Below are 25,990 nucleotides of genomic sequence, written 5' to 3'. Positions count from 1 at the left end.
CTATTCATTGCAACAATGTCTCCGGTTAAACATGTGTTTTCTTAAAGAAACAAGGTGCTTGCAATTCTTGGTAGGAACATACATCATAGAACTATTAGCATTACAAATAGTAGAACCTCAACTATGCCCGTAACTACGCACAGAATATCTACACAAATGACTTTCTTCATGTAATGGTTTAATGTGTCCCAGGTATGTCTTTTCACTGATAGGAAACTATGGGTAAACGTGCTGTGTCAAATGAAAATTGAAGACTGCTTGTGGAACAAGTATTTTCCCCCTTTGAAAGCTAGTTATATGTGGCAAGAAGCTCCTGGAAATTACTCCGTTTGCTTGTCTTCTATTCATTGCAGCAGTATGTCTGGTGAAATGAGTGAGTTTTCTGAGAGAGGGTGTGTGCAACTAGAGGTTAGTAGTACACCTCAAGAAAATCCACCTCAAGAAAATTCCAGGCCTAACCAGAGCAGGAACTTGATTATTCCACTCATCCTACACAGAACATGCTTCTGCACACAAGTTTCTTGATGGAAGGCTCCAGTGTGTCCCAAATGTGTCCTATTACAACATGTAAACTACAGGAAAACTCACTATATGTCAACTTGGAAATTGGAAGCTGGAAGCAAAAGCAGTACTGTTGACCATGAAAGCTGACCGTGGCTCACTGTGAAAGCTCACCGTGAAAGGTGACCGTGGCTCAAAGATGCCTGAAGAAGACTTGTTGCTTGTCTTACATTCACTGAAGCAATGTCACTCATTAAACACGTGAGCTTTCTGAAAGGAACAAGATGCTTGCCACTTGTTGCTAGGAGTATATTTCTCAGGACTCCCAGGCCTAACCAGGGTAGTAACACAGGGTGTGCCACTCCAAACACAGAAAACCTCATGCACACAAGTTATTCTATTGAAGGATTTAATGTCCCCCAATGGTGTTTTCACTACTCAGAAATACAGAGTAAACATGCTATGTATTATCTTGAATATTGCAGCATGCAGGGGAAACAGGATTTTCCACCTGTGAAAACTTTGTGGTTGTGGCCTCAAAGCTTCCTGTGAGAAACAGTCTGGTTACTTGTCTTCTGTTTGTTGCAGCAATATCGTGATCAAACGAGTTGAATTTTCTGAGAGAAATGGGTTGCTTGCGATTGCTCGCAAACGGAATAGCTCATAGAACTTCTGAGCCTAACCAGTGTAGTAACTTGGGTTTTCCAATCACCACACATGGAAAGCCTCACACAGAAAAGTTTCTTCATGGAAGGTTCCAGCAGGTCCTAAATGTCTCTTGTCACAACTCAACAATGACAGAGAAACACTCTATGTGTCAGTTTGTAAATTGCAGCTTGAAGGCCAGAGCAATATTTTTCATTATGAAATCTAGGTGACTGTGGCTCAAACCTCCCTGAAAAACACTCTGGTTGCTTGTCTGATATTCACTGCAGCGATGTTTCTGGTTACACGTGCAACTTTTCTGAGAGAAAGAAGGTTACTTGGCAAACTCCTTACCTGTGTGGCACCCTTCACAGTACTCCTGGGCATAATCAGTGTAGTGACTCAAGTATTACACTCACCACACACAGAACACTCCAGGCACATAAGTTTCTTCATGGAAACATTTAGCGTGTCCCAGTTGTGTCTTTCACAACTCAGAGATACAGGGTAACATACTCTGTAAACTTGAAATTTGGGACTCGCTGTCACATTTTCTCTTTTTTGCCTGCTACAGCCAGCTAGTTGTGGATTCAAAGCTGCCTGAAAAACATGCTAGTTGTCTGTTGTTCCTTGCAGCAATGACTCAGTTAAACAAATGAGTTTTCTGAGAGGAACAAATTGTTTGCAACTCCTTGCTAAAGCACGCCTCACAGAACTCCTAGGCTTAACTCCTAGTAGTAACTCAAATATTCCACTCACCACACATAGAAAACCCTGTGCACAAGTTTCCTCATTGAAGGGTCCACTGTGTCCTAAATGTTTCTTATCACAATTTGGACTACAGGGACTTGCTGTGTGTCATGTTGGAAATTGCAATTTCTAGGCAAAAAGCAGTATTTTCCACCTGTGAAAGTTAGGTAGTGGCAGCTTCAGAGCTGCCTGAAAAACTCTGGTTCCTCATCTATTCGCTGCAACAATGTCTCTGGTGTAACAGATGAGCTTCTGGAAAAAAACACAAGATGTTTGCAGCTCTTCACTGGGAGACACCTCAAAGAACTCTGCCTAATTAGTGCAGTTATTTGGATATTCCTCTCACCAAACACAGAGAATTTCATGCACACCAGTTTCTTCATGGAAGGGTTCATTGAGTCTCAGTTGTGTCTATTATAAGTCAAATGCATAAGGAAAACATGGTGTGTGTTACCTTAAAGCTTGAGATCTTCAGTCAAAAGCAGTATTTTCCATCTGTGAAAGCTACGTAGTTTTGGCTTCAAGCTACATTGGTGGCTTGTCTGCTATTCATTGCAGAAATGTCTCAGTCAAATGAATGTTCTGGAAAAACAAATAAAAGACCAGACTGCTTGCAACTCCTTTCTAAGAGCACAACTAACAGAACTTCTAGTCTTAATCAGAGTAGTAAATTGAGTATTCCAATCACCACACACAGATCACCCTGGGCACACATGTTTCTTCATGGATAGGTTCAGAGTATACTGTTTCCTCATACAACAGGGGAAGAACAAGGAAACATGCTGTGTGTCAACTTGGAAATTGGGACTGTGGTCAATTGCAGTATTTTCTACTTGTGACAGCTGGGTAATCGCAGTGTTGAAGCTGCCTGAAAAACACTCTGGTTGCTTGTTTCCTAGTCATTGCATGAATGTCTTTTGTTTAAAAAAGTCAGTTTTCTGAGAGAAAGACGTAGCATGAACAAGTTTATCCATTGAAGGGTTGAATGTGTCACTATTGTGTCATTTCACAGCTCAAAAAACAACAAGAAAACATACTCTGTATTACCTTTAAATAAGCACCAAGAAAGGAGATCCTAACAGTGTTTCCTTCAGAAAGCTCACTTATTTGACCAAAGAGTTAACTGCAATGAAGAGAATGCAAGTAACCAAAGTGTTTTTCTTGCGGTTTTGAGAGGGCAACGTATTAGCTTTCAAGGGTGAACATATTGCTTTTGCCTTTAGACCCCAATTTCCTGGTTCACAGAGGAATGTTTCCCTGCAGTTTCCTAGCACTGAAAAGACACAGATGGGACACAATGAACACGTCCATGAAGTAACTTGTGCGTTCAAGTTGTTCTGTGGGTGGTGATGGGATACCCATCCTAGGCTGCTTTGGTCTGGGGATTCTGTGAAATGAGATCCTAGCAAGAAGTGGCAAGCACACTGTTCATTTCAGAAAACATACTTGGAGCAAAGAATTCATTTCAGTGAAGAGAAGACAAGCAAGCATAGTGTTTTTCAAGTAGCTTAAGGGTCAACTATCAAGCTTCACAAGGGACAATAGTTAACTGTGGAACACTATACCTGGGTTCACATACAAGATGTTTCCCTGGAGTTTCTGTGCAAGGTCGAAATACAAATGGTGTATACACACTGAATTGTTTCCTGAAATAAGTGGTGTTCACAGGTCGTTCTGCTTCTGTTGAGTGGATACCCATACTATGCATTTCAAACCTAAGTGTTCTATTAAAAGAGCTCCTAATAAGGAGAACCCAGCACAGCGTTTCTTTCAGAAAACTCACTTGTTTGTGCCAAGAATTGACTATAGTGAAGAGGGAATCAGCACCCCAAGTGTTTTCCTAGATTGGTATGACAGTGAAATATTCTGACGTTTGCCAGCAGACCCAAATTACCAGGTTCACATTCAGCATATTTCCTTGCAGTGTCCTAACACTGAAAATACACATTTGGGACAAACGGAAACTTTCCATGAAGGAAGTTGTGTGAACTGGTTGTTCTCTGGGTTGTGAGTGGCATACCCATACAACGCATTTTGGACCTAGGTGTTCTGTTAGATGAGCTCCTAGTAAGGAGACCCAGACACAGTGTTTCCATCAGAAAAGTCACTTGCTTCCAGATAGAACTGAGTGTAGCGAAGAGGGGATCAGCACCCCGAAGTGTTTTCCCAGGTGGGTTTGAGAGTGAAACATTCTAGCTTTCACAGGGTGAAAACAGTGTTTTTGCAAAGACCCCAATTGGCAGATTCACACCCAACATATTACCCTGAAATATCTCAGCACTGAAAATGCACACGCAGGACAAACTGAAACTGTCCATCAAGGAGATAGTGTGAACTGGTGGTTCTCTGCGTGGTGAGTGACATACCCATAATGCATTATGAACCTAGGTGTTTTATTAGATTAGATCCTAGAAAGGAGATCTAAGCAGTGTTTTCTTCAGAAAAGTCACCTGATTGTGCCAAGGATTGACTGTAGTGAAGAGAGAATCAGCACACAAAGTGTATTCCTATGTGGGTTTGAGAGTCAAGCAGTCTAGCTTTCGAAGGTGAGAACACTGTTCTTGCCAGAAGACCCCAATTGGCAGGTTCATATGCAGCATGTTTCCCTGCAGTGTCTGAGCACTGAAAATGCACACTCGAGATAAACTGAACCTTTCCAAGCAGGAAATTGTGTGAACTGGTTGTTTTCTGTGTCTTGAGAGGCATACTCATACAATACATTATGGACCTAGGTGTTCTTTAGATGAGCTACAAGTAAGGAGATCCAAGCACAGTGTTTCTGTCTGAAAAGTCATCTGGTTGAGCCAAGAATTAACTGCAGTGAAGAGGGAAACAACACCCAAAGAATTTTCCTAGATGAGTTTGAGGGTGAAACACTCTAGCTTTAAAGGATGAAAGAAAGAAAGAGAGTTAAGTCACTCAATTGTGTCCAACTTTTTGCGACCCCCCTGGACTGTAGCCTGCCAGGCTCCGTGGCCCATGGAATTTTCCAGGCATAGATACTGGAGTGGGTTGCCATTTCCTTCTCCAGGGTATCTTCCCAGCCCAGGGATCGAACCCAGGTCTCCTGCATTGCAGGCAGACTCTTCATCGTCTGACCCACCAGGGAAACCTAAAGGATGAGAACACTGTTTTTGCCAGCCAACCCCAATTCACATCAGGCATATTTCTCTGCAGTACCCAGCACTGAACATACACACTTGGGACAAACTGAACCTTTCCATGAAGGAAGTTGTGTGAGCTCTTTGTTCTCTGTGTGAAAGTGAAGTTGCTCAGTCGTGTCCAACTCTTTGCAACTCCACGGACCGTAGCCTACCAGGCTCCTCTGTCCATGAGATTTTCCAGGCAAGAGGACTGGAGTGGGTGCCATTTCCTCCTCCAGTTCTCTGTGTCATTAGCGGCATATCCATACAGCACATTATAAACCTAGGTGTTGGATTAGATGAGCTTCAAGCACAGTGATTCAAGGAGATTCAAGCACAGTGTTTATCTCAGAAATGTCACTTGATTGCACCAAGAATTGACTGTTGTGAAGAGAGGATCAGCACCCACAGTGTTTTTCTTGGTGGGTCTGAGGGTGAAACATTCTAGCTTTCCCAGCATGAGAGCACTGTTTGTGCCAATAGACCCTAACTGGCAGGTTCACACCCAGCATATTCTCCAAGAATGTCCCAGAACTGAAAATGCACAGTTGAGACAAACTAAACCTTTCCATGAAGGAAGTTGTATGAATTAGTTGTTTTCTGGGTGATAAGTGGCACATCCATACAATGCATTATGAACCTAGGTGTTGTATTAGATGAGCTCCTAGCAAGGAGACCAAAACATATATTTTCTTTCAGAAAAGTCACTTGCTTTGAAAAGAACTAACTTTAGTGAAAAACAGATCAGCACACATAGTGTTTTCTTGGGTGATTTTGAGAGTGAAACATTTTGGCATTTGTAGGGTGAGAATACTGTTTGTGCCAGTGGACTGAAATTGGCAGATTCACAGCCAGCATATTTCCCTGCAGCATCCGGGCACTGAAAATGCACACTTGGGATAACTGAACCTTCCCATAAAGGTGGTTGTATGAACTGATGATTCTCTGGGTCATTAGAGGCATGTCCATACAACACATTATAAACTTAGGTGTTCTATTACATGAGCTAGTAAGGAGATACAAGAACTGTGTTTCCTTCAGAAAACTCACTTGCTTGCACCAAGAATTGATTGTTGTGAAGAAGAATCAGCACCCAAAGTGTTTTCCTAAGTGGGTTTGAGAGTGAAACATTCTACTTTCAGAGGGTGAGATCACTGTTTTTGCCAACAGACACCAATCGGCTTGTTCATACCCAGCATATTTGCCTGCAGTGTCCAGCACTAAAAACGCACACTTGGGAAAACTAAACCTTCCAAAAAAGAAGTTGTGTGAACTGGTGTTTCTCAGAGTTGTTACAGGCATACCCATACAACACATTATAAACCTAGGTGTTCTAGTACATGAGCTGCTAGTAAGGAGATCCAAGCACTGTATTTGTTTCAGAAAAGTTACTTGCACCAAGAACTGATTGTAGTGAAGAGAGAATCAGTACCCAAAGAGTTTTCTTAGGTGGGTTTGAAAGTGAAACAGTCTAGCTTTCACAGGGTGAGAACACTGCTTTTGCCAGCAGACCACAATTGGCAGGTTCACACCCAGCATATTTTTCAGCAGTGTCTGAAAAATGAACACTCAGGACAAACTGAACTTTTCCATGAAGGAAGTTTTGGCTTCACAGGTGATTTCTACTAAAAATTTAGAGAAGAGCTAACACCTATCCTACTCAAACTCTTCCAGAATATTGCAAAGGAAGGCAAACTCCCAAACTCATTCTAGGAGGCCACCATCACCCTGATACCAAAACCAGAGAAAGATGCCACAGAAAAAGAAAACTACAGGCCAGTATCACTGACAAACATAGATGCAAAAATCCTTAACAAAATTCTAGTAAACATAATCCAGCAACATATTAAAAAGATCATACATCATGACCAAGTGGACTTTATTCTTGGGATGCAAGAATTCTTCAATATTCACAAATCAATCAGTGTGATACACCATATTAACAAATTGAAAGATAACCATATTATCTCAATAGATGCAAAGAAAGTCTTTGACAAAATTCAACACCCATTTATAATAAAACCTTGCAAGAAAGCAGACATAGAAGGAACACACCTCAACATAATTAAAGCCATATACAACAAACCCAGAGCAAGCATTATCCTCAATGGCAAAAAATTGAAAGCATTTCCTCCAAAATCAGGAACAAGGCAAGGATGCCCATTCTCACCGCTACTATTCAACATAGTTTTAGAAGTCCTAGCCACAGCAATCAGAGAAGAAAGAGAAATAAAAGGAATCCATACTGGAAAAAAGTAAGACTCTCACTGTTTAAAGATGACATGATCCTCTTTATAGAAACCTCAAAGATACCATCAGAAAATTGCTAGAGCTAATCAATGAATATAGTAAAGTTTCAGGACATAAAATTAATACACATAAATCACTTGAATTCCTATGTACTAGCAATGAAAAAACAGAATGAGAAATCAAGGAAATAATCCCATTCTCCATTGGAATGAAAAGAATAAAATACTTAGTAATAAATTTGCCTAAAGGAACAAAAGGCCTATATATTGAAAACTATAAAACACTGATGGGAGAAATCAAAGATGACAGAAACAGATGGAGAAATGTACCATGTTTGTGGATTGGAACAATCAATATAGTGAAAATGAGTATACTACCCAAAGCAATCTATAGATTCAAAGCAATCCTTATCAAACTACCAACGGTATTTTTTCAAAGAACTAGAACAAATAATTTCACGATTTGTATGGAAACACAAAAACCTCGAATAGCCAAAGCAATCTTGAAAAAGAAGAATGGAACTGGAGGAATCAACTTTCCTGAATTCAGAATATACTACAAAGCTACAGCCATCAACACTATAGTACTGGCACAAAGACAGAAATACAGATTAATGAAACAAAATAGAAAGTCCAGAGATAAATCCATGCAGCTATGGACACCTTCTTTTTGACAAAGGAAGCAAAAATATGCAATGGAGAAAAGATATTCTCTTTAACAAGTGGTGCTGGGAAAACTGGTCAACCACGTGTAAAAGAAACTAGAACATTTTCTAACACCATACACAAAAATAAACTCAGAGTGGATTAAAGATCTAAGTGTAAGACCAGAAACTATGAAACTCTGAGAGGAAAACACAAGCAGAACACTCTCTGACATCAATCACAGCAAGATCCTCTATGACCTACTTTCCAGAGTAATGGAAATAAAAATCAAAATAAACAAGTGAGGCCTAATTAAACTTAGAAGCTTTTGCACAATGAAGGAAACTATCAGCAAGGTAAAAAGGCAACCTTCAGTATGGGAGAAAATAATAGCAAATAAAACAACTGACAAAGAATTAATCTCCAAAACATACAAGTAGCTCCTGCAGCTCAATGCCAGAAAAATAAACAACCCAATCAAAGTGAGTAAAGAACTAAAAAGACATTTCTCCAAAGAAGACATACAGATGGCTAATAAACACATGAAAAGATGCTCAACATCGCTTGTTATTAGAGAAATGCAAATCAAAACCACAACGAGGAATCATCTTACACCAGTCAGAATGACTGCCATCAAAAAGTCTACAAACAATAAATGCTGGAGAAGGTGTTGGGAAAAAGGAACCCTCTTACACTGTTAGTGGGAATGCAAACTGGTACAGCCACTGTGGAGAACAGTGTCTGTTCCTTTAAAGTTCCTTAAAAAATTGGGAATAGAACTGCCATATGACCCAGCGATCCCACTGCTGGGCATATACACTGAGGAAACCAGAAATGAAAGAGACACATGTACCCCAATGTTCATTGCAGCACTCTTTACAACAGACATGGAAGCAACCTAGATGTCCATCGGCAGATGAATGGATAAGGAAGTACATATCCACAACGGAATATTACTCAGCTATAAAAAGCAATGCACTTGAGTCAGTTCTAATGAGGTGGATGAAACTGGAGTGTATTATTCAAAGTGAAGTAAGTCAGAAAAACACCAATATTGTATACTAACGCATATAAATGGAATTTAGAAAGACGGTAATGATGATCTTATATGCAAGGCAGAAAAAGAGACACAGTGTAAAGAACAGACATTTGCATTATGTGGGTGGTGAAGGTGGGATGATTTGAGAGCGTAGCATTGAAAGATTTATATTACCATATGTAAAATGACCAGTGCAAGCTCCATACATGAAGCAGGGCGTTCAAAGCTGAAAACCCAGAGGTATAGGGTCAGGAGGGAGGTGTGAGGGGGTCCAGGATGGGGGGACACATGTACACCTATGGCTGATCCATGTCAATGTATGGCAAAACCCATCACAATATTGTAAAGCAGTTAGCCTCCAATTAAAATAATTATATTTTTTAAAAGATTCAAATACTTCAATTTTACATATTTTAAATATTAGCAAAAATAGGAAATTGAAAGAACTTGGAATTTATAAAAAGTAACCATGAAGAATAAAACACAAAATCAAAACAGAAGTGTTAAGTCCCTTGGTAGAAGAAAGGTAAAACCAGGTAAGAGAGGGAGGAACAGCAGAAAATGGGCAGCAAAGATCCAGGTGATTTCATTTATAGTGTACTATTAGAGTAATTTTAAAAAATTTGTATCACAGGGGAACTTTTTACTTTATCTTAATTTGCTTCAAGGTAAGTCTTTTCAACATCTACTCAGTGGACAGGTCAGGGATAGAGGCACATACTTCATGAATAAACATACATTCCTGCTACTTTGAAGGAATGAAAGCCACTTTCTAAAAAAACACCAAGGAAGACCATACACCTAGAGAAGTTTTTTTTTAATCTCTACCTTCACTTTAAAAAAATTATATTATTAGAGTGAAAGCCTTCAGTTTCTGAGCTTTAATTCTTGCCACCTCAGTTGTAGGAAGTTAAATGGTAGTTAGAACTGAAAGGACCTTCTCAGCTGTAGCTCTTCTGAGTGAGAGCATCAACATATAACATTTTGTAGAGGTGTTATGTCAAAATAATTGATTTTTACTGGATACCTACTGGGATTCTAAGTACAATCCTACTTCACCTGTCTTGGGGTAAAATTAAGCTGCATAGAATTATGTATCCAAAATAAACTTATCTAAGTTGCTATCCTGTTATCATGAGAATCCTTTCTTCTTAGGCGTCCCACCTTGCCGTGATGTTCAGAACAAAAGCCTTATGGATAATTCTATATGCTGTGACCTACTCCATTTATGAGTAGTGTTGAATGAGTGTTTTCTCATCCCTAAACCGAATAGGCAGAAATCAACGCTTTCTAAAATCCTTGTAACGAAACAATCCTGCAAGTATGCTAAGGTTGAATTTACTTTGCTGCATTCTGGTATGGTTGTCTTGTGGAGTTGGGGGAAAAGTGAGAATCTACTGCAAGGAGGTAAATGTTCTCTCTCAGTCATCCAGAGAGAAGATGGGGAACCTCAGGAAAGAAACTCCTATGTTTTTCTGGGCATCAGTCTCTCGGTTTGAATATTTAAAAAATTGACTTAAATATTAAGGGTATTTCTACTAAAAACTGAAGAGGTGATCTTCTATCTGAAGGACTAGATGAGAGATAGACAGGTTGCCACAGACAGAGTTCCTACCATTTGATTCCATTTATATGAAGGTCAAGAATAGGTTAAATTAACATGCAGTGATAGTGCTCAGAGAAGTATTTATCTTAGGGTGAGTATTGCCTGGGAAGGGGAACAAGGAGCCCTCTGGGGTGCTGGCAATGTTCTATATCTTGATTTTCTTGTTTTACAAGTATGAACATATATAAACATTGATAAAGCTTTAAATATTAAGATTTGTGGGCTTACTAAATGTTATATCTCAATACAAATAAAATATGTTTAAATTGATGCCAGTAAAAAAAATATCCCTTGAAACAAATGACAATGAAAGCACAGCCATACATAATCTATGGGATGCAGCAAAAGCAGTTCTTAGAGGGAAGTTCATGGCAATACAAATCTTCCTCAAAAAACAAGTAAAGTCTCAAATAAACAACATAATCTGTGCTGTGCTAAGTTTGCTTCAGTCATATCTGACTCTTTGCAACCCTATGGACCATAGCCTTCCAGGCTCCTTGGGATTCTCCAGGCGAGAATAACCTACCACTTAGAAAAATTAGAAAAAAAAAAAGTCTAAATTCAGCACAAGGAAGGAAGCAATAAACATCAGAGAGGAAATAAATAAAATAGAGATTAAAATACAGTAGGAAAACAATCACTAACTTTATTTTTGAGTAATATTTTCAATTGATAATAAGCACAAAGAATTAATGTTTGACAGTTTTTATTTTTAAATACATTTGTGATTTTGTTCTTCCAGTGTTATTGAGATATAATTGACTTACAGCACTGAATAAATTTAAGGTGTATAGCATAAAAAAAAAAAAAAAAGCCAAGAGCTGGTGTTTTGAAAGGGCAAACAAAACTGACAAACTTCTGCCCAGGATAACCAAGAATAAAAGTGAGAGAACCCAAATAAACAAAATAAGAAATAAAAAAGGAGACATAAAGCAGATACTACAAAAAAAAAAAAAAAAAAAGCAGATACTACAGAAATGCAAAAACTGATAAGGTAATACTATCATTACGCAACAACAAGTTTGAGAACCTAGAAAAGATGGAAAGGTTCCAGAGACATACGTCCCACCAAAACTGAATCAAGAAGAATTAGACAATTTGAACATATTGATCACTAGAAGTGAAATAGAATCTGTAAAAACAAAACACTCTCTAAAAACAAGTGTTTAGTACCAGCTGGCTTCACAGGCAAATTCTACCAAACATAGAAAGAACTTATGCCAACCCTTATCAAATTCTTCAAAAAGTGTTAAGAGGAGAGAACACTTTCAAAGACATTCTATATAGCCACCATTACCCTGACACCAAAATCAGACAAAGACCACCACCAGAAAAAAAAAAAAAAAGGAGGCCAATATCTTTGTTAATATAGATGCAAAAATTCTCAACAACATATTAGAAAAATGAATCCAACAGCACATAAAAAGATTATACACCATGATGAAGTGAGATTCATCCCAAGGTTATAAGGATGTTTCAACATATGCTAATCAATCAATGTGATACACCACATAAACAAAAGACAAAACCCACATGATCATTTCAATAGATTCAGAAAAAGCATTTGACAAAACTCAACATCCATTCATGATAAATTCTTAACAAACTGAGTATACAGGGAACATACCTCAACATAATAAAGGCTGTCGATGACAAACCCACAGCCAATATAATACTAAATTCAACTGAAAACATTCTCTCTAAACGCTGAAACAAGACAAGGATGCCACTCTTACCTATTCTATTCAATGTAGTATTAGAAGTCCTAGTCACAGCAATTAGAGGAGAAAAAGGAATAAAATGTATTCAGATTGGAAGGAAAGAGGTAACATTGTCACTGTATGCTGATGACACAATACTACATATAGAAAACCTTAAGAACTCCACACAAAACTACAAGATTTAATAAATAAATTCATCAGTGTAGTAGATATAAGATTAACATTCAGAAATCAGTTGAATTTATTTATACTACCAATTAGATATCAGAAATAGGATGCAAAAAAACTTTTAAAATTGCACCAAAAATAAATAATACCTATGAATAAACCTGTCCAAGGAAGTGAAAGACTTATATACACTGAGAACTGTGAAACATTAATAATAAAATTAAAGAGGATTCAAATAAATGGAAAGATATTCCTTGCTCTTGAATTGGAAGGCTTAAAATTATTAAAAAGGCAATACTATCCAATCTTCTGAGATAAACCAAAGTGGAAAAAAATATTTATAATAAGAATGTATATATGTGTAAAAACTTAGTCACTTTGCTGTACAGCAGAGATTGGCACAATGTTGTAAGTCAACGATATTTTTAAAAATTTTGGCCACTATAAGTAAATAAATACCCTATCTCATGCTACCTCTTCAGTTCAGTCGCTCAGTCGTGTCCGACTCTTTGCAACCCCATGAATTGCAGCACGCCAGGCCTCTCTGTCCATCACCAACTCCCGGAGTCTACCCAAACCCGTGTCCATCGAGTGAGTCAGTGATGCCATCCAACCATCTCATCCTCTGTCGTCCCCTTCTCCTCCTGCCCCAATCGTACCCAGCATTAGGGTCTTTTCCAATGAGTCAACTCTTCGCATGAGGTGGCCAAAGTACTGGAGTTTCAGCTTCAACATCAGTCCTTCCAATGAACACCCAGGATTGATCTCCTTTAGGATGGATTGATTGGATCTCCTTGCAGTCCAAGGGACTCTCAAGAGTCTTCTCCAACACCACAGTTCAAAAGCATCAATTCTGCGGCGCTCAGCTTTCTTCGCCATCCAACTCTCACATCCATACGTGACCACTGGAAAAACCATAGCCTTGACTAGACGGACTTTCGTTGGCAAAGTAATGTCTCTGCTTTTAAATGTGCTATCTAGGTTGGCCATAACCTTCCTTCCAAGGAGTAAACATCTTTTAATTTCATGGCTGCAATCACCATCAGCAGTGATTTTGGAGCCCAAGAAAATTAAGTCTGACACTGTTTCCACTGTTTCCCCGTCTATTTCCCATAGATGCTACCTCTTACTACCTCATATATTTATGAAACACTTATGGATAAAAATTTCAAAATGAAATGTCATGTTATTCCTCATCTTCACTGAGAAGCTGGGAATCCTGTATTTAAATTACTGAACGTCCAAAATTTTATTTTTGTTCACATCTTTTCTGAGCATGCTAAGCTCTTAGATTCAATTTTCTGATCATAGTAATGTTAGTAGATGTTTTGTACTTACCAGCACCATGCTTCCCTCAAATAATGATATTGATAGTAATAATGAAGATAATAATAATGTTAAAAGATAAAGATGTAGGTGTTTACCTATAAGAAAGGAATGCATAAAAACAATGTGCTTGCATACACATGTTGCTTCAAAACAAATTCCTTAGCCGTTCCTTCCTACAGATTGTGAATGCTAACCTCTCCTATATAGGTTCCAGCGATGCTATGGAAGATAAAACAGCACCACTCAAATGCAAACAATTCCAGCACTGGATTAGGGAAGTGGTGAAAGGAAATCATCCTTTCTGGCCAAGAGAAGTTATTCAATATATTCCAGTTGTTGCTTTTGATATCAGCATTTTACTGACGTCAGTAAAGTCTAGACAATTCTGTGCTTAAATGATGATTACAGACTGCACCCAGACTTTCTAGAAACATATTTCTCTTTGTACACACTGTTCTGGTGACAGGGTGTTAAAATGTGAATTCATAAGGGAGTCATTTATACCAGTATGCAGAACATTTACTTTGAACAGAAAAAAAAACTCAGAGATCCTTTTGTCACAAAGTATTTTCCAAACATCTCTTAGCAGACATGTTCCTAGTCTTCTGTATATAAAACTTTTGACATTTCCAGCCTCTTCTTTTAGTATGTCTCTAGAAACACTTGATCCTTCTGGTTCTCTTTGAAGCTCTACAGTTTAATCTGGTTTTAGAATATCAGATTCTTGTTTCAAACTAACATCTCATTGTTTTTCTAGATTTCAGAGGAAAGCTTACACTTCACTTTCTCAAATTGCTATAATTAAGGAGCTGATCTTTTGTCTTTCCTTCACATATCAATACCTGTATTTACCAAGAAGCTGTGAAAATTTTAATTAAAAAATTATGAGTTCAAGCAAAACTAGTATGTTAAATTTTATTAATATTTCCATTTGTTTACATATACATAAAGGATAAGCTTTAGATAATAAAAATGTAAATGTATCCAACAATCTTATGATTAACTGAGATTCTGTCAGCATACATTTCTGTTCTATCACTATATTGTGCTATTTGAACTTTGTTAAACAGCCCTGAAGCACTTCAAGAAATGAAAAAATAATTGGAATCATGAAAAAATTAAAAAAATAGAATCTGCATTTATTTCCATAAAGTTTTAGGACTGAACATGTTGCATTGAGGGCTTCCTGGGTGGCTCAGCAGTAAAGAATCCGCCTGTGATGCAGAAGATGCAGCAGACATTGTCGGTTCAGTCCCTGGGTCAGGAAGATTCCCGGGAGGAATGTCAGGTTGTCAGGAGGGTATGGAACCCACTCCAGCGTTCTTGCTTTGGAGAATCCCATGGACAGAAGGGCCAGGCAGGCTACAGTCCATAGGGCCGCCCAGTGTCTGACACGACAAGCAACCGAGCACGCACGCATGTTGTATTTGACCTGTTTATAATCTGGCTATTTTTGAGTGGTGTGTATAGGAATTTACTGTTAACTAAAATGTTTGATTAAATCATGTGATGTGAAAACAACAGTGGTAGCTAAAATATTTAACAACCAGTAGAGCACAGGTAACAGCTCTTATCAGTCATAAAAAACCAGGTAGTACCACACCACTGTGTCTATTATACTTCTTCCTGGAACTTTGACCTTTAACATTCTTCAGCTTTAACAGTAAGCCATCTCCTTTACTACGATGTTACTCATATTGGGCCCTACATATATTACTAAGTGGCACTATGTTTAAACGTTTTTGGTGAAAACACTTTAGAATAGTTGAAGACATTTTAAAGATCACAGAATGTACTTTGTTCTATGTACAGCTATGTGATCCAATAAACGAAATGTGTGTATAATTTATCAAATGACCTCTAATTAAATTTCCTAATTGAAAAATAAATCCAGAGAAATTAATTTTTCTAACATACTTGAAAGTGGGTCTAGGATCTTAAGGTGAACTCAGTCTTTAAGTTCTATTATTTTTTTCATTATATTATCCAGAAATAAAGCCTCATTTATTTCAACTTTGGCAGCAATTGTTTGTTGGGTATCTGCTTTGTAGCAAACACTGGGTGTTAGACAATAGAAAAATAAAAATAAGAACGCAGTCTCCTCTTGACACTACTGTGTATTTTGCAAACAAACTATACAATCATAACTCGGTGTGATAGATACTACTTAGATACGGTTAAGGTGCTTAGTATTGCTTTATATGGGTCTGCGAAATATGTCACAGCGGCGGGGGGTACTTAGGGTAAATTTTGAGGATGAGTCAGATTTCACAAATCAGAGAAGTAAGGAAAACAAGATACCAGAATAGTATTTGCTGCTCCTTATGCCTAGGAATTGCATCCTACTCTTTCAATTTTTATTTTTACCCTTAATACATTATTATTACTATGTATTTTAACCAATAAAATTATGCAGAGAATAATACAAGGAATACCATGTGTTATTCCAACATTCAGCTTTATAAAATCTTACCATTTTTGCTCTATTCACTTTAAGATCATTCTCTTTTAAGAGATAAAATATTAAACCATATAGGTTAAGTGACACCTTCTGGTTACCTATGCCTGACCCTTCCCTCACCAGATAGCCACTATCCTGAATTTTTTTTTAATTCTATTTGCTTTACTTCTCAACTTACTACCTCAATTTCTTTTTAAAATATTTTATGATTTATTTATTTTGGCTGCACTGTGTCTTGTTGCAGCACACAGGAAGTTTTGTTGCTGTGTGCATGCTCAGTAGTTACAGCACAAGGGCTCTCTAGTCGTGGGGCATGGGCTCTGGAGCACACAGGCTTGGTAATTGCGGTGCATGGGCTTAGGTGCACCATGACGTGGGGGATCTTAGCTTCTCACCAGGGATTGAAACTGCATCCCTTACATTGCAAGGTGGATTCTTAACCACTGGACCACCAGGGAAATCCTGTGAATTTTAGACTTAACCCTTAACCATATTGATATATGTAATTCCAGTTTTAGCTAATTAGGATGATATTGTATAACTATATGACACTTTATTTCTGCACATATTCTGGGGCCTTTTTATATGAATTTCTCCTGCATGCAAACCTACGTTTGAAATGTCTGGATTTAGGAGATGTGAATTATAAAGCTTTAATTTACCTTTATATTTCTGTCAAATCTTGTTTTTTAAAATAACTTTAAAGTTTTGCCAGCATCTCGATTTGAAATGGAATATCATTGTTATTATGCATTTCCATGATTAGTAGTGTTTTAATTCCCCCTTTAAATGTTTATTAGCTATTTGTATTTCCTCTTTTGAATTATTTCCTACTTCTCCTTTGTAGCTTTAGCACCTAACTTCATATTTGTCTGTCCATAAACATTACACTTTTAGATTTATTTGCTTTTGAACTTTATGTAACTAAAATAACACCATATAATTTTTTTAACTTATTTCTTAGGTCAACATTATGTTTTAGAGATTTATCAATATTGTACCATATTTATTTCAATAATTTTACATACTTTGTTTTAGATCATGTTAGGAATATATGATAAATGCCAATCTTTCCACTGCTGATGAACATTTGGATAGTTTTAATTTTTTTGCTTTAGAACAAGGCCTCAGTAAATAATCTTGAAACCTAACTTCTGGTACATATAGAAAAAAAATTGCCTCAGGTATATATATGCAATAGTGGAATTAATAGGTCATATGGAACATATGGAAAAAAAATTGCCTCAGGTATATATGCAATAGTGGAATTAATAGGTCATAAATTATAAGTATGTTGCATATATTCAGCTTTACTAACTGATGCCAAATTGATTTTCAAAATAATTTTACTATTTTACATTCTTATCAGAAGTAGGAAAACATTTTCATTCCTTCACACATTCTAGCCATCACTTGATATTGTTTGATTTTTAAACTTTGTTCATCTGAAGGGTGGCAATGATGATACATGGTGGTTTTGAGTTGCATATCTCTGATTACTCATGAGGTTCGACATTCTCCATATGTTAAGTCAATTATACACTCTTCTGTGAAATTCTCTTCTTTTTGTTCATTGCCTATTAAATAGTAAACTATTTTATCACTTATTTGTAGGAGTTCTTTAATATATTCTGGAAATAAATGCTTCATTGGTTATATAATAAAATATGTTCTTTTGTTTGAGCTTGCTTTTCCATTTTCTCTATGGCTTTTAAAATGAACAGAATTTCACGTAGTTGAATACCAGTATTTTTCTCTATGAGTTATACTTTTCGTGTCTCATTAAAAATTTCTTCCCTGGCCAAATAGCATGAAGATTGTCATTCTGTTCTTCTCTAGATGTTTTATAGTCTTATCTTGTACATTTAAATCTTTAAACTACTTGGGATATATGCTTATGTGATATGAAATAGAGGTCTTACTTACTTTGCACATGAATGTTATAAGTATCACTAGAAAAAGATTTAAGAGTTTTGAAATCATGAAAGTCAATGATATATGGGTCAAAGAACAAGTCATAATGGAACTTAACCAATGTTTAAAGCTAGAAGATGATAATCCTTTGAAATTTGTTAAGATATGTTTATAGCACCACGTGGTACAATTTCAAACCTATTTTATGAACTTGAAAAGAAAGTGTACTCTGTAACAATTTGGTAAAGTGTTACACAGGGTTAAGTGTGTTATTAAAATATTCCATACACTTATGGATATTTTATCTGTTTGATCCATCAATTACTAAATGAAATATCTAAAAAAATCTTTTGCTATAGTTGTTGATTTTCCTGTTTTACATCCCTGTTTTGCCAATTTTGTTGGCACATCTGTCTGCATGATATACCACTAAAATTGGGGATTACGAATGCCAACCCTCTGTAGAGTAGAAAATATGCATATAATTTTATACCTGGTCCTTTGCATTATTTTAATGTTATGATGTTCACTTAAAAATACTTGCATTACTTACAAAACCTCAGGTTAATCAATACCTAAATAAAAGCCTCTAGCAATAACACAAGGATATAATCTTAAATCACATAAGGATGTGTAAATGTCTATATTATCTCTGATTAACATAGCCCAACTTATATGCTATTGTTGTTGAATATTCTGGTTTTGCCATGTTTTATAATCCTCTAGTATTGTTATGATTGCTTTAATTGGTCAATTTTTTTATCCACATTTTTTGCTTTCTACTTTTTTTTTTTTCACTTATTGTAGAGTCTCAAATATGTTTCCTGGGCTTAATTTCCTCTCACCTGAAATACATCTTTTAGAATTTTTTCTTTCATAAAGTTCTACCAGACACAAATTTGGCCCATGTTTTTGTTGCCTTATTAAAAAGTTTTTATTTTGATGGAAGGATTCAAGAAAGCAGCATAGGAAGAGGTTGAGCTCATATTTCAGGGACACACCAAATCTATACATACATATAGAGAAATTCCTCTTGAAGAAGATTTGAGGGCTGATTTAATAGCCACTAAACATATAAGGATGATATAGAAATGAGTGGGAAAGACAGAGACGGAGTATCCATGGGAATCCCATTCCAATGCAGCAACCTACAGTAGAAAGGAAAGGAATATTGCTGAAAGGAATATTGCTGAAGGGCCAGAGTACAGATTCACACTCTTGGGACCCAATAAAAACAAAATTAATTTTAAGGGTATCTAGAATATAGGGGAAGGAAATTTTTTGCTAGACATACAAATTTGGTCAAATGAGTAGTGAACGGATGGAGTCCACTCCAGAATTGGAAGCACCAGTAAGCATGTTTGTTTGAGAGTTCCCCCACTCCTAGTCTGCCCCTGATTAAGGTCTGATCCAGCCCAAGAAAACCTGCCAAGTTGGTCTCAGGTACAGCATTCCCCAAGGACCACCCCCAGCCTGGACCCAATCCAGCCCCGGTCACTCCACGAAGGTGACGCCGGCACAGTGCTCCTCAGGAGCTGCATCTAGACTGTGCCTCCTCCAGCTCCAGCCGCTTTGCCAAGGCATCTCAGCACAGCACCCCCAGAACTGCCTGGGCCTATGCTGCTAGGCACAAGCAATTCACACAAAAAATGCTTCCACATAAGTCCACATCGTTTAGACTATGAGTGATATGAGTGATAGTTATCTACAAAACTTCAGTAGCCCTGAGACAGTGGTGTTACAATACATAGATGATATCCTGCTCTGTGCTGAGACAGAAGAAGCTTGCTCAGAAGCCTCAGAAGACTTCCTAAACTTTTTGGCTGACTGCAATTATAAGGCATCAAGGGAAAAGGCTCAGCTTTGTCAACAATCTGTTAAATCAGTTCAGTTCAGTCGCTCAGTGGTGCCCGACTCTTTGCAACCCCATGAATTGCAGCACGCAAGGCCTCCCTGTCCATCACCAACTCCCGGAGTTTACCCAAACCCATGTCCATCGAGTCGGCAATGCCATCCAACCAGCTCATCCTCTGTCGTCCCCTTCTCCTCTTGCCTCCAATCCTACCCAGCATTAGGGTCTTTTCCAATGAGTCAACTCTTCGCATCAGGTGGCCAAAGTATTGGAGTTTCAGCTTCAACATCAGTCCTTCCAATGAACACCCAGGACTGATCTCCTTTAGGATGGGTTGATTGGATCTCCTTGCAGTCCAAGGGACTCTCAAGAGTCTTCTCCAACACCACAGTTCAAAAGCATCAATTCTGTGGCACTCACCTTTCTTCACCATCCAACTCTCACATCCATACATGACCACTGGAAAAACAGAATTTTCTCAGATGTAAAAAATTAATAAGCTCATCCTTTAGAAATCCCCCCTGAGTATAAACATGTGCAAGAATTAGATAGCAAGATCAAAGGTGATTTGTATGTTTCTGCTGGACACTTCCGTATGGGGTCACTGAGATTATGTGCAGTGGGCTTGAGTCATCCTGTCTTATGGTAGAGGGGGTGGATTAGGTGACCACTTAAATCTTTCCTACCTATGAAACTCAATCAATTGCACACAACCAGTGAGAACAACAAAGGTTCTTTGAAGATTTCTTTCTCCCTTAACTGGCTGAAAAGATTATTCTATATTTAAAAGTGTTACCCAGTCAGTATCAGGTATTTAAAACACTTCTTACTCTTTCACATTAGCATTAATAAGCTCAGAGTTAATTATCATAATGAAGCATATTGATAATGAAGTGCTTCACTTGTAACACTGAAAAGGAAAAAGCCTTCTGGCCCTAGAGGGGGACAGCTGTTCCCACAAGTTCAGAATTCCCATTGAATATAAACCTACTTCCAGAAGGAGCGTGCATCATTCCTTGTGAAAGATGAGGAGTGGAAGGAAGAGAGAGAATCTTCAAATATCTGTTTAAGATTATATTATCTCTTTAGATGGTAGTTTCTACCCTAAAGGCCTTGCCCTCAAAGCAGTTAATATTTTAAAAGAGGTATGATTTGGAAGTGGTATGAAACCTTTCATTACATTTTGTCTGCTCACAAAACTGATTTTAAGCATACACGGAGCAGAAAGCTATGTATACGATATGATATAGAGGACATGAAAAACTATCCCTTCATCCTGAAATGTTAACCTCTATGCAATATTTTACCACTGTGGTTGATTCCTACTTTGCAAATGCAGATACCTCTAATACATTGTACTGGCTACACTGCGGTACAATATGTGTGTAAAATAGATAGCATATTCTAGGTCAGGGGTCCCCTAGAACTTGCACAGCAGAAGGTGAGCCACTGGAGAGCAAGCAAAGCTTCATGTGTATTTGCAGCCACTGGCATTACTGCCTGAACTCCACCTTCTGTCAGATCAGAGGCAGCATTAGATTCTCATAGAACAGCAAACCCTCCTGTGAACTGCACATGGAAGGGATCCCACCCCACCCATCTGTGGAAAAATTGTCTTCCGTGAAATCAGTCCCTGGTGCCAAAGAGGTTGGGGACTGCTGTGCGAGGTGATCCACAAGGAGATTAATAAGTCTGAAATACTTTGCATCATTATGGCTACCTTCCTGAATCCACTCTAAACATTTCCCACTGGATACTAGGAATCAAAAACTACATGGATGTCTCTTATTGCCATAAATTAACAGTAAAATTTGCTGCCTCTTTAAACTATGGTTGGTTTAAAAGCACAATAAGAGCACAGAATCCCCCATGTCAAAGCAATTATCTTAGTTTTTTTAGGCCTTATGTCTGTAAAGGAAAAAAAATTCCCTAGCATTCCAGTTCTACAAAAGTCAAACCATTAGCCTGTGCAATAATCCACTGACAGTGTGCCCTGAAAGGAATTCAGGATGTAAAAAAACAAGATGCATTCTCTGCTTTGGATATATTGGTCCCTTGATAGTTAATATACAAATCTAAGGAAAAATTCCAATAACCCTAGATTCTTGCATCTTCCCAAACATAGAAAAGCCTTAAAATCATTAACTTGATTTTGTGATTAACAGTAGTCTTTTTATGTTTTAAATGTTTTTCCAGCAAAAAATATTGTACATTTCCCAGTTCCTCCTTTACCTCTTCAGTACGGTACCCAAGAGCTATCTGAGAGTGTGTCTCCTAGCCTTCCTTAGTAGGATCCCTGAATAAAACTCAATTCTCAACTTTTATGCTGTGCATTTTTTTCTTTCAGTCAATACATCTACATGGAAAATGATCTAGAGGAAGACAGAGAGTCTTCTTTAACTTCAATGACTGAACAAAAGTACTACCAAAGCCATTTTGTTTCCACAAGGGAAGCCAGTCAAAGGACCAAGTCAACGCACAAAGAAGGGTAAAGTCAGATAAATACAGTCTGTGCTTACCACAGCTGATGCCTGAATTTTTAGTTTTATGAATCAATGTGGTTTCTTTACCACTTTTTAGCATTAATTAATTAATTTTATTTTTGATTGTGCTGGGTCTTCATTGCTACACACCTGCTTTCTCTAGTTGTGGCAGGTGGAGCTACTCTCTAGCTGTGCTGTGTGGGCTTTCTCTTGTTGCAGAGCACAGTCCTAGAGATACAGGCTTCAGTAGTTGTGGTTCATGGGCTTAGTTGCCTTGTAGCATGTGGAGTCTTCCCAGACCAAAGATCGAACCCACGTCCTCTGCATTCAGTTCAGGTCAGGTCAGTCACTCAGTCGTGTCTGACTCTTTGCGACCCCATGAACCGCAGCACACCAGTCCTCCCTGTCCATCACCAACTCCCAGAGTTTACCCAAACCCATTGGCAGATATATTCTCAACCACTGGACCACCAGGGAAGTCTCATTTCTTTACCTTTAAAGACCACTGAAGTTGAATTTTCTATTTGCCAGTGTGCCCATCTAAAGAGACAGGGCTTGCTTTTTAATTATTGGTTATCAATGAATGGTGGCTCTGCTCTGTTATTTCTGTTTTAATCGTACTCCACAGTGGCAGAAAAGGGTGCTGGGGAGTAGATGGGGATATTTTCATAAAGGAACCAATTCAAGAAGTCACTCTAAGGAATAAATAATGTCCTTGGGGCAAGGGACAACTATCCTTCATGGTACCAATGATTCTACATGCAGGGCAGCAAAGAAGACATAGACATAAAGAACAGACTTTTGGACTCAGTGGGAGAAGGAAAAGGTGGGATGATTTGATAGAATAGCATTAAACATATACATTAACTTACGTAAAATAGATGACCAATGCAAGTTCAGTGCATGAAGCAGGGCACCCAAACTGGTTCTCTGGGACAACCCAAAAGGATAGGGTGGGGAGGGAGGTGGGAGAGGGCTTCAGGATGAGGGAGATACATGTATACCTATGGTTGATTTGTGCTGATATATAGCAAAAACCATCACAATATTGTAAATTAATTATTCTCCCTTAAAATAAATAAAAAATCTATTCTTCAAAACAAAATATATAAGAAGGAAAAAACTCTTGCCAACTTACCCCTGAATACAGCTAAACTAAATTATCTGTTAATCTCCAAATAAAAAAGTTTTTCAAACAATGGACTTAGATACATGAAAAATTTTTCCTTTTCTAAAATGTTTTATGAACAGTTTTTACAGGCAAGAGTTATACCAGGACCATGCTTATGAAGCATCTGTCTATGTAAGAGATAATTACGTGGGCAATATCAATAAGGGCAAGAACTAAGATGCTTTTGGTGAGGTTGGAGAAATATCTAAACCAGTTACTTTAGGATTTGGTAATAGCAAACACATGTTATATGTTATATTGAATTATGTCACTGATTTTATCTTATGTGACCTCACCTCTATAAACTGAGCAACATTTTAAAAATGCAAGTCTTCTTTCTAGAGTTTTAACAGGGCTTTATAGGTAAAATGGAGGAGAGCACCCCTTCCTGCAATTGGGTGTAAAATTCATCAACTAAGATTTGGAGGACAAGTTATCACATGGGTCTTTAGTAGAACAGCTCTTTCAGCTATGGCTTTTTGCATTTCTTCCTATAAGAGCTCATACTTACACTCTGGAGCCAGGCTGGGGAGTACACACCATATAATTTTCTCCTTTTCTAATTTTCATCAGTCTTTTCTCTTAGAACTGTGAAATGAAAGTATCTCTTGCCATGTCAATAAACAAAAAATGTAAGAGCCATCAGTGATTTCTGGTCTTCAAATGTGAATGAGGATTCCCAAAACTGATCCAGCAGGTGCTGCTGCCGCCCATGGTGACTGATGACAAGCTGGGGGAATGCAAACAGCAGCCATCGGCCACTCTTTAAGGTGTCCAAAGAAACGGGATTGGCCCCAGATAGCTGAGGTCCTTACAAAAGGAATGAATTCGGTGAGCCCAGAGGCTTGCATCTTTCCATACATAGAATGTTAATTCCTTAATATGATACCTGACCTTTGATATTCAGATTGTCTGTTCCCTTTGTTGAATACCTGTATATGGCCTGACTTCCCCTCTGGCCTCCTTGGAGCAGTTTTCTCAGAGCTACCGAGGTGCTGTCTCCTGGGCTCAGAGTCCTAAACATTCCCACCAAATAAAATAACTCTCTACTTTCAGGTTGTGTGTATTTTTTTAATTGCCAGAAGGCATGTACAGTATATCTTTAGTATATGTAGTATCTCTTTACCCATCTTTAGTGTATAAATAAATTCCTTCATATAAATCAACTCTTGCAAATAGATGGGTTCATTTATACAATGACTTCTTAAGTTTATATGGAATAATCTGTGGCCTATTTACTCTAATTGGGGTATTAGACATTTGGCATTTATCCAGCAGAAATGCATTAATATATTAGAACCAAGACTATAGTGAGATGATGACTGAGCTGCACCTATATTCTGACGAATATACTGCCAGTTATTTACTACTAATTAGCACTTATTTAGTTGTATATCATATAAATAAATCTTATTAGAGATTATACGGACAGCCAGTATTGTAAACTAAGCCTTTGAAAGGAGATGTAATTAGTCTAGTCTTGCGAAGTTCACTCTTTTCACATCAACTATAGTAAATTTCATGAGGAATCCTGAGATGGTGATCACCTGAATTTCTAATGTTATCAAAAGATATTTGCACATAATTCACTTAAAACCATCAGATTCCTTCACATTCATTTGTAATTTAAAAACCGAACATGTGATTTTAAATTGCCCCTCAAGAATGCTACTTTGAGACTCAAAGGCTTATTAATCATAAATATATCATCAAAGTGAGGTAAAAATTGCTAGGCAGTCAGTGTAGGACTCTTGAGACCTCAGTCTTTATCTCAATAAACATCTCGCTCCATTAACCTAAAGCTATACTCTTTTTCTAGTCTCCTGACTTTCAGAGGAATGTATCCCTGGTCTGGTAGATCACAAAATGCCCAGATCCAGGACTGGACAACCATTAACTCCTGGCCCTCTTATCTGTAAGAAAAACAACAGGTAGACTATCAACTTTTGGCTCATATCTGGTCATTTGTGAAAGGGGTCATAATGGGAATCTGAGTTCCATCCACGAAGCTGAAGAATGAACTCCACAAACTCAGAGACACTCACACAGGCAGAGTTTGACTTCAGAGAATAGAAGTACAGTGCTCCCAGCATAGACGCTGAGAAGGCGGAAAAGTGTCCTGAAACCACAGGAATCACAACAATACTGACCTGTTCACTGTGGGTTGGCTCAGGAGTCCCTGACCAAAGAGCTTAAAAATCAGCATGTCCAGCTTTTAAATTTTGTGGCTTTCTTTGATTTTCCAGTCCTTGGATTTCCCTAAGACTTTGAGTCTCCAGTACCTGACCTTTTCTCATGATCTCAGGCCATTGT

General features: G+C 37.8%; 1 protein-coding gene across 5 annotated transcripts in view; it reads left to right on the top strand.

Moving 5' to 3' along the window:
* The window catches only part of ALKBH8 (alkB homolog 8, tRNA methyltransferase), a 153,705-nt gene that overhangs the window by 111,316 nt on the left and 16,399 nt on the right, over nt 1-25,990 (top strand). For 2 of the 5 annotated variants that reach the window (XM_081545867.1, XM_081545865.1), the window contains 2 exons: nt 22,371-22,511; nt 24,251-24,732. In XM_081545867.1, coding sequence (XP_081401993.1) covers nt 22,371-22,511; nt 24,251-24,263 — 154 coding nt within the window. In that variant the 3' untranslated portion in view covers nt 24,264-24,732. Of the gene's footprint in view, nt 1-22,370; nt 23,612-24,250; nt 24,733-25,990 lie in introns of those variants that run through there. The other 3 variants (XM_081545863.1, XM_081545866.1, XM_081545858.1) reach the window with 2 other exon arrangements.

The sequence above is a fragment of the Giraffa tippelskirchi genome, chromosome 11, assembly GCF_054371585.1.
Source record: "Giraffa tippelskirchi isolate mGirTip1 chromosome 11, T2T-mGirTip1v1.2.pri, whole genome shotgun sequence".
Classification (NCBI taxonomy): Eukaryota; Metazoa; Chordata; class Mammalia; order Artiodactyla; family Giraffidae; genus Giraffa; species Giraffa tippelskirchi.
Note: the sequence above shows the minus strand (reverse complement) of the source record. Positions and strands in the feature narration are given on the sequence as shown.